We start from the raw sequence: 16339 nt of genomic DNA on the forward strand, positions 1-16339 counted from the left end.
GTGAATTATCCACTTGACTGACGACATTTCTAAGTATACCATGGTGAGGTTGGAGGAGTGGAATCCTTACTCAAGTAATCACTGGATGTGATGAAGACTCAAAGTCTCATGGTTGCCCAATTCATAGCAACATGGACCCCTCTCATCAAGTGCCCCTACAGTCATATGCCCAAGATTATACCAAGATATAGAGAGAATTAGGCCAAGATATTAAATACCAAAATTACCAATCATTAGTTAGCATGCATAATCTTTAATTCTATGAAGAAATCTCAAGGAGACTTCTCTTCATTGGTCATCAGTGGAGGTCTAGTAGCTGGGATCCCACTAGGAATCTCCTGAGTGGCTTGTACCTTGCCCCTACGTCTACTTGAAAGATGGTCAAACATACGCAGACCGTCTCAATTAAAGTCAATGAGAGTATAAACCACTTTGTCCTGTTTTTCCCATTAACTTTCACATAAATTAGGTTTTTAAAATTCTTGATGTATCACCAAGCAGAGTCCTATCAAGACAAAGCAACTCTTTGGAGACATCTGGACAGGTTTTCCATCTTTGACTGCTACTACATTACAGTACCCCTCATTTACCATCACTCTCTTCCTTCCTAGATGTCTCTGATTTGATCCTACACTTTTATTATTTTCTAATATTTATTTCTAATCAGAATCAAAAGTTATCCCATGTCTTTAGGACTCTAGGTCTCGGAAACCTGAATGGGGTGGAGGTTGAACAAAATGTACCTCCACTCCATTGACCACGAAGGTCTGCATTGCCAAATTCCCTGAATCAAGACCCCCCATTCTGAGGGGTGAAAGACCCCCAGTGATCAGGGAGTTATCCCATGTCCTTAGGGCTCTAGATCTCGGGAACTTGATTGGGGTGGAGGTTGAACAAATGCACCTCCACTCCATTGACCATGACGGTCTGCATAGCCTGGTTCCCTGAATCCAGACCCCCATTCTGAGGATTGCAGAAAGAACCCCAGTGATCAGTGAGTTATCCCCTGTCCTATAGATGGGTGACAACTTTTCATTCTGGGATTAACCCTTTTAAGGAGTTGACCGAATGTATTCAACCTCATTAAGAGCGTCTGTATGGTAATTGCAAAAACACAAACTGGTTGTTAGGACCAAGGAGTCCTTTTTCTTTCTTGAAGTTCATGATTGCAAAGTATTCTTGGTCTTGTGAATGGTCATACAATCATACCAGGTAATAAAATCTATTTTGATAAAATTCAGTGTACTCTGATGGTAAAAACATTTTTGATACCAATGTATCTCTTTATCCTAATGTTGGGTACTTCAAAATTAAGCTGGCCCTTACGAAAATTGTAAGCTGAACACTAGTTTAACCAATAGTTATTTCTCCACAACCCCCCCCCCATCACCCTCAATGCTCGGCTCAGAGGAACATACATGCATTTTTGTGGTTTTGCAACTAGAGCGTCTGTCAGCTCAAAATTATTGTTCAAGACAAGTACAGGTGCACGGTGCATCTTTGGCAATGCCGAAAAGTTTAGTGCATCTTCCCACCTACTTGTTTACCATCTGCTGCCATGCTCGAGTCCCCGCCCTGCATGTTTCGTGACCAGGTGAACCAGTGCCTACTGTGGGTGCACTCCACGAGACCTAGCTTTCTGCCCCCCTTTGCCAGAGGGTGCAGGAGACCACTCTTGAAGCCAGAACAGTGTGACCAGGTGGTGGGTTGGATGGCAGGCAATGCCTCCACTATGTTTTCCAGCACCACCCTGTCTTCCACATGGTCCAGTCTCACTAACCAAGAGTCAGGACCATATATGTTGTGAATACTGTCTGGTGGAGTTCCGCTCTTGGACTCCCTCCTGTGGTCACTGAGGTTGGTGGTTAGATTCTGTTCCCCAATTCTACACACCTGGTTTGCAGCTCAAACCTTGATTTTGGATATAGGTGTGTGCTGGCTGTTTATCTCTGCCAGTTGTCTGAAATTCCGGAGACTATAGGAGTCTGTCTCTTGTCCCTCTGGCTTCCCCACTACCAGACTAAGCTAAGTTCATGGTTTTGCTTCACACTTTTCGTGTGCTATTTGCTTATGCTTCTGTGAATTATCTCTGAAGGTTTTTTGTATGGTATCCTGTTATCCTGTTTTGTTTGTGCCTTTAGATAAGGAAGATTTATCTTCCTAGTCTGTCTTTGCTATTTATTTTAGCAAGGGTTAGGGTACCGTCACACTTTACCGACACAGCAGCGATCCCACCAGCGATCTGACCTGGTCAGGATCGCTGCTGCGTCGCTACATGGTCGCTGGTGAGCTGTCAAACAGGCAGATTTCACCAGCGACCAGTGACCAGCCCCCAGCCAGCAGCGACGTGCAAGCGACGCTGCGCTTGCACGGAGCCGGTGTCTGGAAGCTGCGGACACTGGTAACTAAGGTAAACATCGGGTATGGTTACCCGATGTTTACCTTAGTTACCAGCGCACACCGCTTAGTTTAGCGTGTGCAGGGACCAGGAGCCGGCGCTGGCAGCGTGAGAGCTGCAGAGGCTGGTAACGAAGGTAAATATCAGGTAACCACCTTGGTTACCCGATGTTTACCTTAGTTACAGCTTACCGCAGGCTGTCAGACGCCGGCTCCTGCTCCCTGCACATTTAGGATTGTTGCTCTCTTGCTGTCACACACAGCGATGTGTGCTTATCAGCGGGAGAGCAACAATAAAAAAACGAACCAGGGATGTGTGTAACTAGCAGCGATCTCACAGCAGGGGCCAGATCGCTGCTCAGTGTCACACACAGCGAGATCGCTAATGAGGTCACAAGAACCGTGACTCAGCAGCGATCTCAGTAGCGATCTCGCTGTGTGTGAAGCACCCCTTAGTCAGCTGGGTAATTGCTAGTTTTTCCTACAATTTCACCAGAGTCTTGTACGGATTGTGAACGTGCGAGTATTAGATTACTCCTCCTTTTTTGCACATTCCGTGTAGGAAGTTTTGATAATAGTTTTTTCATACCGACCGCAAGAGTTCCCTATCCTGTCTTTTGTATTTAGTATAGTGTGGCCTCTCTTTGCTCCATCTTGCTCTTACTGTGTATGTCTTTTCATCTTCGCTCACAGTCAGTGCATGTGGGAGGCTGCCTATTTTCTTTGGGGAAATCTGTTCTGAGGCAAGATAGTTTCTTTTCACTTTCTGCCTTGTAGGTTATGTAGTCCTCCGGCTGGGTTTGAGGCATCTAGGATTGTCAGGTATGCTGCCCGGCTACTTCTAGTGTGGTGTTAAGTTCAGGGCTTGCGGTCGATAGGTTATTACCTACGAATCTGGTGGATTGTGCTCATTGTAGTCATTGAACATCGGATCATAACACATATAATCCTCACCTTAATCCTCCTTCCTCCCTCCATGGCAAGTCCTAGGAGACGAGTGATCCCACAGTTGGACACTCCGAGGAGCTCTTTACATTTCTATTTATTCATTCTGGCCTCTCTCCCTACCCATTTCAAGATGGACATCAGGAGATTGTAGTTATGCACAAATATTTGAGCAACCACGGTCAAAAGAAGACGATGGTGGGGAACAACAATTAGTGTCTCTAGAGGTAGATGATGATGAGACAGTTGCCAACAAGTGATGTTGTTAAGCCAACAAGTCAGAAGGACCACAGTGTGATGGTGGAAGACAAGGTGGTGGACGATTAAGTCACTGACACAGCCTGGGAAGGTGCCATGCAGAGTGACTACAGCAGCGCAAAGGGGGTGGATCTGTAGCATTGCAAAAAGCAGGAAGAGGCACTGGGATGGCCAGAGGGAGAAGGTGGTATTCTGTTCCACAGAGCACCCGCAAGCAGCAAGTTCCTAGGCCAAGGGTTAGGTGTTCCCCAGTCTGGTGCTTTTTTAGAGAAAGTGCAGATGATAAAGAATACTCGTTTGCAACCAAGATCAGCAGTGGTCTGACCATTAGCAGTCTGACCACCAGCAGCATGCTCAGGCACATGTCATCGAATGCCTGGGTTCACAATCAATGTCTGCTGGTGATACTACTGCCTTATCCCTTTTGCTACATGCTTCCCAATCCCCTGTCCAAGACGCAGGTGCCCTGCAACAGTTGTTGAACATTTGCAAGCAGCATCAGCAACCACTCTGATTCTTTGTCCCAGCGTAGGGATCAGCTCTAGGCCTTGGAACGCATATGTAAATACACAGCCACCCACCCGCAGGCCCAAACGCTGGTCACATTTGTTGCAATTTAGGCTTGTGGACACTGAGGCTTTCCGCAACCTCATGGCAGCATCTGTCCACCGATACTTGGTCCTCAGCTGCCAGTGTGCTGTACCCACCTTACACCAGCAAGTGCCCCGTAACATCACCCATGCCCTGACCAATGCAGTTGCTGAGAAGGTCCCCTTAACCACCAAAACGTGGACAAGTGTTTGTGGCCAGGGATGCTATATTTCACTTACGGCACACTGGGTGAACCTTCTGGAGGTTGGGACAGAGTCAGATCCTGGAATGGCACATGTGTTACCAACACCAAGGATTGCAGGTTTTAGTTACATCAAGGTCTCCTCCACCTCCTAAACCATTTCCGGCACCCCCTCCTCCTCATTATCCTCCATATCCGAATTGTCATCTCAGAGCACGTTGTCCATCGCAGTGGCTTGGGAAAACGGCAACAGACTCTGCTGAAACTAATTTGTTTAGGTGACAAATAGCACACCACTGAAAGGTTGTGGAAAGCTATAACAGAACAGACAGATCTGTCGCTCTCACCGCTGAACCTACAGCCAGGCATGGTCGTTTGTGATAATGGCCGTAACCTGGTGGCGGCTCTGAAGCTTGCCAAGCTCGCAGATGTACCATGCCTGGTACACGTGCTCTACTTAGTGGTTTAGTGGTTTTTGAAAACCTACCCAGATTTGCCTGGGCCACTTGTGAAGGTGTGCCGAGCGTGCGCATTTCCGCAAGTCACCTAGAGCTGCCGCTGGTCTGCCGCTTGCAAGTGCCACCCCACCGATTGCTGTGTGATGTGACCACATGCTGGAACTCCACATTACAAATGTTGGCAATGTGAGCAGCAGAGGAAGTAGATGAATACCAGCTACAACGTGCCCGTCAGTATTCCGGTCAGCTTCCGCACGTAAGAATCGAGAAGTGGCCATGGATGTCTGACATCTGTGAGGTTCTACAAACTTTGAGGAATCAACGAAGTTTGTGAGTTGTGATGACACCATAATCAAAGGAACCATCCCACTTCTGTGTCTACTCAAACACTCTCTGCTCACAATTAAAGAGGAAGCTTTGCATGTGGACCAGGTAGAGATGGAGGAAGAAAGTACACAGGGTAAGACTACCCAGCTCATCCTCATTTCTTATTCTCAGCGTGGATTGGGTGATAATGAGGAGGAGGAGGCTGAGGAGGAGGAACAGGAGATGGTTGCCTTTGCTACAGAGGGTACTACCCACACCAATTTATGGCCTGAAGAGGAGGAGCAGGAGGAGGAGAGGAAGGAAGTGGAAGAGGAGGTGGAGAGTTGTCCTCCTGGTGGGGACAGGAAGTCTTACTTGTTAGGAGTCTAGCACACATGGCTAACTTTATGTATTGCTGCCTTTCCTGCTGTGAACACATTTGAACTGGGTTCCGGGTTGGGGCTCCATCTTGTGGCCAGTGCTGGTAGTAGAGTTGATCTACTTAACAGAAGCCAGACAGCTGATGATGATTGGAAATCAGGCTGCTCAGACTGGGCCTATATAACAGAGTAGTGTTCTCTTGGTCTGCGCCAGTGATCAATTTTGTCTCCTGTGATGCTGTGGACATACCGGAACCTGCCCTATCTTCTGTTTCTAAATGAACTCCTTACAGATAAGTTTGATCTTTGTACCTCTTGTTGGTTTGTTTCTATTTTCATGTTTATTTTTGTGGTGCTAAGGCTTGTCTCCTGGTTTTGCTTGTGTGGAGTTCTGGGAGGAGTTGGATCATTCCCTGCTGGGAATCGATACTTGGAGATTAAAGGCTCTACCACTCACAATATAGGTGCTATGGGGATAAAGAATCATATAGTATAGTAAAATGAACCCCAGCACTCGAATGAAGACAAAGAGGGAATATGCGTGAGTGATTTTATTGACTGACACACTGCAGAAGGAACCTAACCAGAGCAACAGCACCAACGTTTCGGCATAGAGCCTTTCTCAAGGTTGTTGCCTGAAAAGGTGTGAAGACAATAACAATAGTGAGTGCATTATGTACAAGTGATACACAGAAATATATACAAATATTCATGAAGAAATACTGCGGATGGAACGTACATCACTGGTCAGAATAGGGAAATGCGGGTCTCGAGGGACAACCGGAGATGGACAAATAGAGGTAAGGTTCCACACGTATTGCAGAGTGTGCTCTTAATTACATGAAAAAAGAACAATTAATACAGGTAAAGTAACATTATGTACCATGGGATATAATGGTCAAATGACATAGATAGGTTGTTTGTACAAAACCAAATTGAACAGCCGGAGCTAGTATCAATACCAAGGAGAGAAAAAAAGAGAAGGAAACAGGAGAAAAAAGAAGAAAGGAGGAGAAAGAAAAGAGAGAGAGGAGAACAGAGGGAGGGAGAGAGAAAAGAAGAGAGAGAGAGAGAAAAGAAGAGAGAGAGAAAAAAAAAAAAAAAAAAAAAAAAGGAGAGAGAGAGAGAAAAGGAGAGAGAGAGAGAGAAAAGGAGAAAGAGAGAGAGAAAAAAAGGAGAGAGAGAGAGAGAAAAAAAGGAGAGAGAGAGAGAGAAAAGGAGAGAGAGAGAGAAAAGGAGAGAGAGAGAGAAAAAAAGAGAGAGAGAGAGAAAAGGAGAAAGAGAGAGAGAAAAAAAGAAGAGAGAGAGAGAGAAAAAAAGGAGAGAGAGAGAGAGAAAAGGAGAGAGAGAGAGAAAAGGAGAGAGAGAGAGAAAAAAAAGGAGAGAGAGAGAGAAAAAAAGAGAGAGAGAGAAAAGGAGAGAGAGAGAAAAGGAAAGAGAGAGAAAAAAAAGGAGAAAGAGAAAAAGGAGAGAGAGAGAGAAAAGGAGAGAGAGAAAAAAAGGAGAGAGAGAGAAAAAAAGAGAGAGAGAGAAAAGGAGAGAGAGAGAAAAGGAAAGAGAGAGAAAGGAGAGAGCGAGAAAAGGAAAGAGAGAGAAAAAAAGGAGAAAGAGAGAAAGGGAGAGAGAGAAAAAAGGAGAGAGAGAAAAAGAAAGAAAGAAAGAAAGAAAGGAAGAAAGAAACCGCACGGCGCCATTATAAGGAAGTCGGCAGTGAAATGGGAGGTGCGTGACTTCCGGAAGTCACGCACCTCCCATTTCACTGCCGACTTCCTTATAATGGCGCCGTGCGGCAGAGACTTCCACGCCGCTGCAGCCATTCTCCCTGCCACTGTGCCAGCTCCGGATCTCCACTGCAGGTAGCGCTTCTGCCCTGCACTCCCCTGCCACCACTGATGCAAATTACCTACTAATCTCACCTTGCTGCTTTGTTTTTCTAGGCGTCCATTCACCTCACATTGTGATCCTGTCACCCCTTCACCTACGGTATGTAGCACCCACCTCTCTGTTGTTGCTTATTATGTTAACCTGCTGCGCTTCTCTTTTGCCTTCTTCTCTCACTGCTCTCCATTTGTCTCTCTCACGTTCTCTCTCTCTTTTTCCTCTTTTCGTCTCCCTCTCTCCCTCCTTCCTTTCATCTTTTCTTTCTTTCTTTCTTCCTTTCTTTCTTTCTTTCTTTCTTTTTCTCTCTCTCCTTTTTTCTCTCTCTCCCTTTCTCTCTTTCTCCTTTTTTTCTCTCTCTTTCCTTTTCTTGCTCTCTCCTTTCTCTCTCTTTCCTTTTCTCTCTCTCTCCTTTTCTCTCTCTCTCTTTTTTTCTCTCTCTCTCCTTTTTTTCTCTCTCTCCTTTTCTCTCTCTCTCTCCTTTTTCTCTTTCTCCTTTTTTTCTCTCTCTTTCCTTTTCTCTCTCTCTCCTTTTCTCTCTCTCTCTTTTTTTCTCTCTCTCTCTCCTTTTTTTTCTCTCTCTCTCTCCTTTTCTCTCTCTCTCTCCTTTTCTCTCTCTCTCTCTCCTTTTTTTCTCTCTCTCTCTCTTCTTTTTTTCTCTCTCTCTTTCTCCTTTTCTCTCTCTCTCTCTTTTTTTCTCTCTCTCTCTCCTTTTCTCTCTCTCTCTCCTTTTCTCTCTCTCTCTCTCCTTTTTTTCTCTCTCTCTCTCTCCTTTTTTTCTCTCTCTCTTTCTCCTTTTCTCTCTCTCTCTCTCCTTTTCTCTCTCTCTCTCCTTTTTTTTTTTTTTTTTTTTTCTCTCTCTCTTCTTTTCTCTCTCTCTCTCTTCTTTTCTCTCTCCCTCCCTCTGTTCTCCTCTCTCTCTTTTCTTTCTCCTCCTTTCTTCTTTTTTCTCCTGTTTCCTTCTCTTTTTTTCTCTCCTTGGTATTGATACTAGCTCCGGCTGTTCAATTTGGTTTTGTACAAACAACCTATCTATGTCATTTGACCATTATATCCCATGGTACATAATGTTACTTTACCTGTATTAATTGTTCTTTTTTCATGTAATTAAGAGCACACTCTGCAATACGTGTGGAACCTTACCTCTATTTGTCCATCTCCGGTTGTCCCTCGAGACCCGCATTTCCCTATTCTGACCAGTGATGTACGTTCCATCCGCAGTATTTCTTCATGAATATTTGTATATATTTCTGTGTATCACTTGTACATAATGCACTCACTATTGTTATTGTCTTCACACCTTTTCAGGCAACAACCTTGAGAAAGGCTCTATGCCGAAACGTTGGTGCTGTTGCTCTGGTTAGGTTCCTTCTGCAGTGTGTCAGTCAATAAAATCACTCACGCATATTCCCTCTTTGTCTTCATTCGAGTGCTGGGGTTCATTTTACTATACTCCCTGCTGGGAATGTCTGTGTACCCAGCTCCATATTATGCAATGTATTTTTGTTTTGTCATGCTTGGTATTCATTTCAGTCCTTCCTCTATATTAGTGTTTTGCTTGGATTCCAGAGTACTGATATGGTGGGGCAGAGGCCATGTAGTCTCAGCTTTTTTCCTATCACGTGTGTTGGTTTTTTTAGGGTATTGCGTGGCTGCAGATGGTGCTTTTTTCTGTCCTTTCCTATATAGATAGTTTGGGCCTCATCTTTGCTGAATCTGTTTTCTACCTGTGTACTGTGTTTCATCTTGTCTCCCCGGCTTTATATGTTTGGGGGCTATCTATATCTTTGGGGGACTGCTCCGAGGCAGATTAGTTTTCCTTGATTTTCTCTCTTTAGGAATAATTAGCGCTCTGGCTGTGTCAAGGTGAGTAGGTCATCGTAGGCTTGTTCCATGGCTACTTCTAGTTGTGTTGTCAGTTACAGGTCTGCAGTCAGCTGAGTTTCCAACCACTCTGGTGATTCTCTGGGTTTTCCTAGTTTTTGCCCCTTTTGATCCTCCTCGGTCACTGAATTATAACACTTTCCCATGACCCTAGTGTTATATGCATTTTGACCAAAACTGATTACTGGTGTTTCACTCTTCTTGACCACGGAATGAGAACTTTCCATCTCTCCTTCCTACAGTGGATAGGGCTAGTAAAATGGTGCAATACCAGAAGGTCCTAGTTGAACAATTCGTACAAAAATTCCCATCTTACAATGCTGGTGACAGAGGTTTAGCGTTCCTTGCACAACCAAAGAGGAGATATGGAAAGAAGACACACACGAGATCCAAGAGGGATAGGGAAACACTATCAAAGGTCTGGGACAGTTTCATTAGACCCTCCCAGCGTCCAGATCCTGATGTGTGGGGTAATCTGACAAGGAGGGTACATTTTTGGAAGATGATGGAGTACCTTGATAACCATACCAGTGTCCTCCATCAACCATCAACCAGTGCTGTACAACTATTGGGTATCCAATCTAGACACGTGGTATGAACTGTCCCTCTATGCCTTAGAGGTGCTGGCAGGCCTTGCTGCTAGCGTTTTGTCAGAGCGGGTTTCTAGTGTCGCTGCGGACATAATAACTGATAGGCACATTCGCTTGTCAACTGACAATGCTGATAGGCTGACTCTTATCAAAATGAACAAGGCCTGGATTGACCCCAAATTCTCAACCCCACCGGATGACAGCAGAGGATCCAAAAGTCAATTTAAATGTTCCTTTTTTTCTTGTATACTCCCATGCACCCCTTCCACGTCCTCCTCCTTCACCATATCAACAGGGTCATCATGTGGTCCTCACCTCAAATTTTAAGAGGGTAAACACGCGACCTTCGCTCAAAATCTTTAGAGTGTCATCAGACAGCCCTTGCTCCAAATTCGAAAAGGGTAAACAGACTGCCCTCACTCAAAATTTTTAGAGGGTCATCATGCAACCCTCGCTTTTAATTTTTCTGGGGTGCATTTGATTCCCTCCTAATTTTTTCAGAAGTTGTATGAGGCCCACCTCTACAATTCATACATAGATGTATACCCCCAAGGGTAAAGGGTTTACCAGTCTAGGAGTCCCACTCCATAAAAATAGGAAAAAAATGTTTTCTAAAGCTCTACTCTATGTGCCTTCCAGGTTGTAATGCAGCTCCTCCTTTTAATTTTTGGCAGCCCGTGCACTTAGTGCATAGGCTTTATGAGTCTAGGAGTCCCACTACCTAACAATTTTAACGGAATGTGTATAAGGCCTCCTTTATATCTAATACAGGCTGTATCGGAATGCCTCTTTCTTTTAATTTTTGGCAGTTCTTGCATTGTTCACATAGGCTTTGTGAAGTTCAAAGTCCTCCATAAATTAAACAGGAGGTGTCTGACCATATCACGAACATTACATGCCCAGATAAGGTAGTAAAATGATAAAATTACATTTACCGGTGACTACTGATAGATGTAATTTTATTTTCCCCTTGTCATGGCTCTGTTGTGCGGACCATTTTGTGTTATGTTCTGCCTTGCTCTCTTGCAGAGCCGGTACTTGCTGTTCCATTGCGCAGAGCCTTTTACAGGTTTGGATGCTCTACTGTTTGTCTTGAGTACCTATAGACGGTTTGTCTCTTAGCACTGGGTTCTACGCTGGTCCTGGGAGGTGCCGACACAGATGCTCCTCTTTCCTGGTGATTTCTCTGCTTCATTAGGGAGCATGCTCGCCCGGAACATAGCCAGTCGGCTACCGTAGTGTTCAGTGATTTGATCTTGGCTACTGTTGACTCTTCTCTGCCTGTCTCCTTGTTTTTTGTTGTTACTTCCTGGCTTCTGACCTTAGACCTCCTCCTGACCACATCCCTGCCTGCTACCTGTATCTTGTACATACTCTCCTGGAATCCTGACTCTCGGCTTGTATATTGACCTCGTCTCTGTCTGCTCCCAGTGTCTGGGTGTGTCCTCTCATTTTCTGATCTAGGTCTGTCTGACTACCTCTCCATTCACTGCACACAAGTAGTGTCTAGCAACACTTAGTGACAGACATCACACCCCTCTATTATGTCATCTACTGTAATCACAGGCGACAGGGCAGACGTAGGTTATGGCAAGAGATGGCCCGGCTATTAAGGGGTGGAGGAGGCTTTTTTTCATCTTGCCTTATATACAAGTCATTATACAGGAAAGAATGTTTCCTAACATTTTTTCCTATAAAATCCATTTTATCTTTGGTTTTGTATGTTTAATTATCAGACCATAAAAGTGCCGTAATACTATGACAACATTGTTCCCAGAAGCGACCTGGGAGTCAGAGATGTGTCCAGGCGTCTTCCCCATTCTGTTCCCTTCCATTTCAGTGATTTTCCTGCCTCCTCCAGCCCTCCTAAGGGGGTCTTGTAGATAAATGCTTGAGTTTCTCATTGACTTCCATTGTACTCGGTCTTGAGTTAAATCTGTCCGAGTATCCAACCTGCTTGACTCAAGTACCGAGCACTCGAGCATTTAGTGCTCGCTCCTTGGAGCTTGCATGGCTTTTGTGCCTGCCCTTTTGGACCATATTTTCTATTTTAATTTGGTAGTTGTTTTACCGAGCACCACATTTAATAGTAGAAAGTCCAAATATTTCATGGTGGAGTTGGGTTGTATAGCAGCCGACCAAAGGTGATGACAATGATTGGAAAAACATGGCTGTAGTTTGCTAAATCTAGGAATATAAACATGGAGAGTCTCTCATCAATGTGCCCAAAGCTCCAAACCAAAAGAAACGGAGTAAAAACACTGTGGATGTTACCCCTATAGGTCTAGGTAAGCAATTAATAAGATATCTAGAACATATACAGCAGGTGGAATAAGTATTGAACACGTCAACAATTTTTTAAAATTAATTTCTAAAGATCCTATTCACATTAGATTCTCGCTAGATGTTGGTAACAACCCATCCAATCCACACAGGCAAAGAAATCAAACCATAGATGTCCATTAATTAATTGATGTGTAATAATGAGACAAATGACACAAGTAAACAGTATTGAACTTCTGAAGTATTGACATCAGCTGAAATCTATCTATTAGAAAGCAATCCTGCCACTTAGTGAAAGTAATATCAGCTGGCTAAACTGATGGCTGATAAAAAGGTGTCTCGTTACCAAGGTGCCACACAAGAAACATCTCATGATGGGTAAAACCAGTGAGCTGTCTCAAGTCCTTAACAACCTTATTGTTGCAAAACATCCTGATGGCATTGGTTACAGAAGAATTTCTAAATTACTGAAGGTTCCAGTGAGCAGTGTTGGAAGTGGGAAGGACATCATTTCACCATAAACCGTTCACGACCAGGTGTTGCCTGCAAGATTTCAGATAGAGGAGGGAAAATAATTATCAGAAGAGTTGTCCAAGAGCCAACAACCACCTGTGGAGAGTAACAAAGACTTAGAATCAGCAGGGACAATTGATTCAAATAAAACAATAACTAATGTGCTCCCCCTCCATGGCCTGTATGCACGCTCCTGTATGCATGCTCACCATGCAAGACTCCATTGTTGAACAAAAAGCATTTTCAAGAGCATTTAAAATTTGCTTAACAACATTTAGAGAAGACTGAAATACTGGGAAAATATAGTCTGGTCAGATGAGGCCAAGATTGAACTCTTTGGAGGCCATAATACACACCATAGAAATGATACAACAGGAAGCCTGGTGCTAGGAAGAGGGGAGCAGGGTTACCTCCTAACACACACCTGAGGCTGATCCCTACACTCCCTAATATCCCTATACGGGTCCTTCCCCCCGTGCACCTTTACATGTATAGGCCCTTGCTAGCCCTGAACTTACCCTCACTAGTGAAGACCAGCAAGACTCTGATCATAAAACAACAATAAGACAGCACAAGGCAGGAAAGACAAATGGGTGGGGAAAGACACAGCAAAAAGCCCTCCTTGCTTTCTTCCGTAGGAAACTTTGCAGCTGCAATAGTAACAATACCACAGCTATGCAGCGACAAGCTCCTTCAACATGGTCAGCATAGGTATGAGCTATAGCCGGCATAGGGAGGAGTGAGAAGTGGATATTTATAGCAGAAGGAAGCAGCTGCAACTGAGATTACATCTGCCTGTTAGATCACTGAAGGATATAAATTAACCTTAACCTATTCAGTACTGAATGGAATTAAATATGCTCCAACTCAAGATAAATGGTGAGCGGGCACTAAAGTAGATTTGTGATCAATAATACACTATGACCTTCTGATCCCAAATCCCCCCAAGATAACATCATGCAGTGACACACTGGTGACCAAAACTTTCACTTGTTTTCATAGAAAATAAAGCTGCTAGTATGGCCGAGCCGATCACCTGTCCTCAATCCAATAGACAATTTATGGAAAGGACTAAAGCTCAGAGTTCACAGAAAGAGCCGGGAACTGCAGGATATGAGAAGTGTTTGTGTGGAAGAATGGGCCAAAATCCACCTGAGCAATGCATCCATAAACGAAACTTCATCACCAACAAACGCTTTCGTACAAAGCATTAAATAATTTCCAATGAGGTTGTTGAATACTTTTTTCTTGTGTCATATCTCATTATTACACACCACTACATTTATGGACCTCTATGGTTTGATTTCTTTCCCTCTGTGGATTGGATGGGTTGAGATATTCATGTTAATACCACCTTTAGAGATATATTTACTTAGAAAATTGGTTACGTGTTCAATACTTATTTCACCCAATGGATATTTGCATCTATTGATTTTATAGACCTGTCTATTGACCTATCCATTAGGCTAGTCATCAATACCCTCTTGTGAATCTCTTCCACAGCAAGAAATTCCCTATGGATCGCTTTACATCTTTGTTCCTCAGGCTGTAAATAATTGGGTTCAAGACGGGGATGGCCATGCAGTACATGGCGGAGATGACACTATCTACTCTCCAGGAATCACTAGACGTTGGCCTCAAGTACATGAAGATGAGAGCCCCGTAATACATGATGACCACCGTGATGTGGGAGCTACAGGTGGAAAAGGCTTTTAATCTTCCAGATAATGATGGAATTCGGAGAATGGCCGAAACTATAAAGACATAGGTCACTAAAATAAAAGTCATGAAGCCAACCCCAAATAACAAGGCAGACCCAGTGGTCAGCATCTTGTTGAGGGTCGTGTCACTGCAGGACAGCTGTAGTAATGGTTGGACCTCGCAGTAGAGTCGGTCAATCTTGTTGAGACCACAGTAACGAAGGAGAGATGTCGGGAGGGATTGGATGATGGAGTTTAAGGTTCCCATGATCCAGGGGATAGATCCCAGTTGAAGACATCTTTCTTGGTTCATTATGATCCTATATCTTAATGGGATACAGATGGCAACGTACCGATCATACGCCATGATGGCAAGTAGGATGCACTCGAAAGTGGCACAGAAGGTGAAGAGATAAACCTGACAGAAACACGCCTGGAAAGAAATCAGGTTACTTTGCCTTACTATGTTGTTGAGGATATTGGGAAGAGTGACGGTCGTGTAGCACATCTCAAGGAACGAAAGGTTGGCCAGGAAAAAGTACATGGGAGTATGGAGATGGGCATCTGAGACAATGGCTATGAGGATAGTCAAGTTCCCACCTAATGTCATCAGGTATATACTGAAGAAGACCACAAAGGACCCGCAACGAAGCTGAGGAGTGGAAGGTAGACCCAGAAGGACAAATAGGACGGTTGTCGTGTTGGCTGGATTGTTGTCCGCCATGGATCGGTCACTGGGGGAAAGAAGAATTGGTTATTATGACATCAGGTGTACTATTATTATAGCGACATTTATTCCATGGCTCTCTACATGTGAAAAGGGGTATACATAGACGAGAACAATAATCAAACACAATACTAGGTACAGACCGGTACAGGGGGAGAAGACCCCGTCCGTGAGGGCTCACAGTCTACAGGAGGGGAGAGGACCCTCCCTGCAAGTGCTCACAGTCTACAGAGGATGAGTGAGGATGCAGTAGGTGAGGGCAGAGCTGGTCGTGCAGCGGTATAGTAGGGTGAGGGGAATGGGTGAGGATACAGTAGGTGAGGGTAGAGCTGGTCGTGCAGTGGTATAGTGGGGTGAGGGGAATGGGTGAGGATACAGTAGGTGAGGGCAGAGCTGGTCGTGCAGTGGTATAGTGGGGTGAGGGGAATGGATGAGGATACAGTAGGTGAGGGCATAGCTGGGCATGCAGTGGTATAGTGGGGTGAGGGGGATGGGTGAGGGTACAGTAGGTGAGGGCAGAGCTGGTCGTGCAGTGGTATAGTGGGGTGAGGGGGATGGGTGAGGATACAGTAGGTGAGGGCAGAGCTGGTCATGCGGTGGTATAGTGGGGTGAGGGTACAGTAGGTGAGGGTACAGTAGGTGAGGGCAGAGCTGGTCGTGCAGTGGTATAGTGGGGTGAGGGGGATGGGTGAGGATACAGTAGGTGAGGGCAGAGCTGGTCGTACAGCGGTATAGTGGGGTGAGGGGGATGAGTGAGGGTACAGTAGGTGAGAGCAGAGCTGTATAGTGGGGTGAGGGGGATGGGTGAGGATACAGTAGGTGAGGGCAGAGCTGGTCGTGCAGTGGTATAGTGGGGTGAGGGGGATGGGTGAGGGTACAGTAGGTGAGGGCAGAGCTGGTCGTGCAGTGGTATAGTGGGGTGAGGGGATGGGTGAGGGTACAGTAGGTGAGGGCAGAGCTGGTCGTGCAGGGGTATAGTGGGGTGAGGGGGATGGGTGAGATACAGTAGGTGAAGGCAGAGCTGGTCGTGCAGTGGTATAGTGGGGTGAGGGGGATGGGTGAGGGTTCAGTAGGTGAGGGCAGAGCTGGTCGTGCAGTGGTATAGTGGGGTGAGCAGGATGGGTGAGGGTACAGTAGGTGAGGGCAGAGCTGGTCGTGCAGTGGTATAGTGGGGTGAGCAGGATGGGTGAGGGTACAGTAGGTGAGGGCAGAGCTGGTCGTGCAGTG

General features: G+C 45.2%; 1 protein-coding gene across 1 annotated transcript; it reads right to left on the reverse strand.

Moving 5' to 3' along the window:
• Positions 1-14158: 14158 nt before the first annotated feature.
• LOC142251902 (olfactory receptor 5V1-like) lies at positions 14159-15109 on the reverse strand. The gene has a single exon (XM_075324951.1). It carries the CDS (start codon positions 15107-15109, stop codon positions 14159-14161), a length of 951 nt encoding a protein of 316 aa, XP_075181066.1.
• Positions 15110-16339: the final 1230 nt, after the last annotated feature.

The sequence above is a fragment of the Anomaloglossus baeobatrachus genome, chromosome 9 (assembly GCF_048569485.1).
Source record: "Anomaloglossus baeobatrachus isolate aAnoBae1 chromosome 9, aAnoBae1.hap1, whole genome shotgun sequence".
NCBI lineage: Eukaryota > Metazoa > Chordata > Amphibia > Anura > Aromobatidae > Anomaloglossus > Anomaloglossus baeobatrachus.

What these genes read in the sequence shown, in the direction of transcription:
- LOC142251902 (XM_075324951.1), bottom strand. Translation starts at nt 15,109, where the DNA reads ATGGCGGACAACAATCCAGCCAACACGACAACCGTCCTATTTGTCCTT.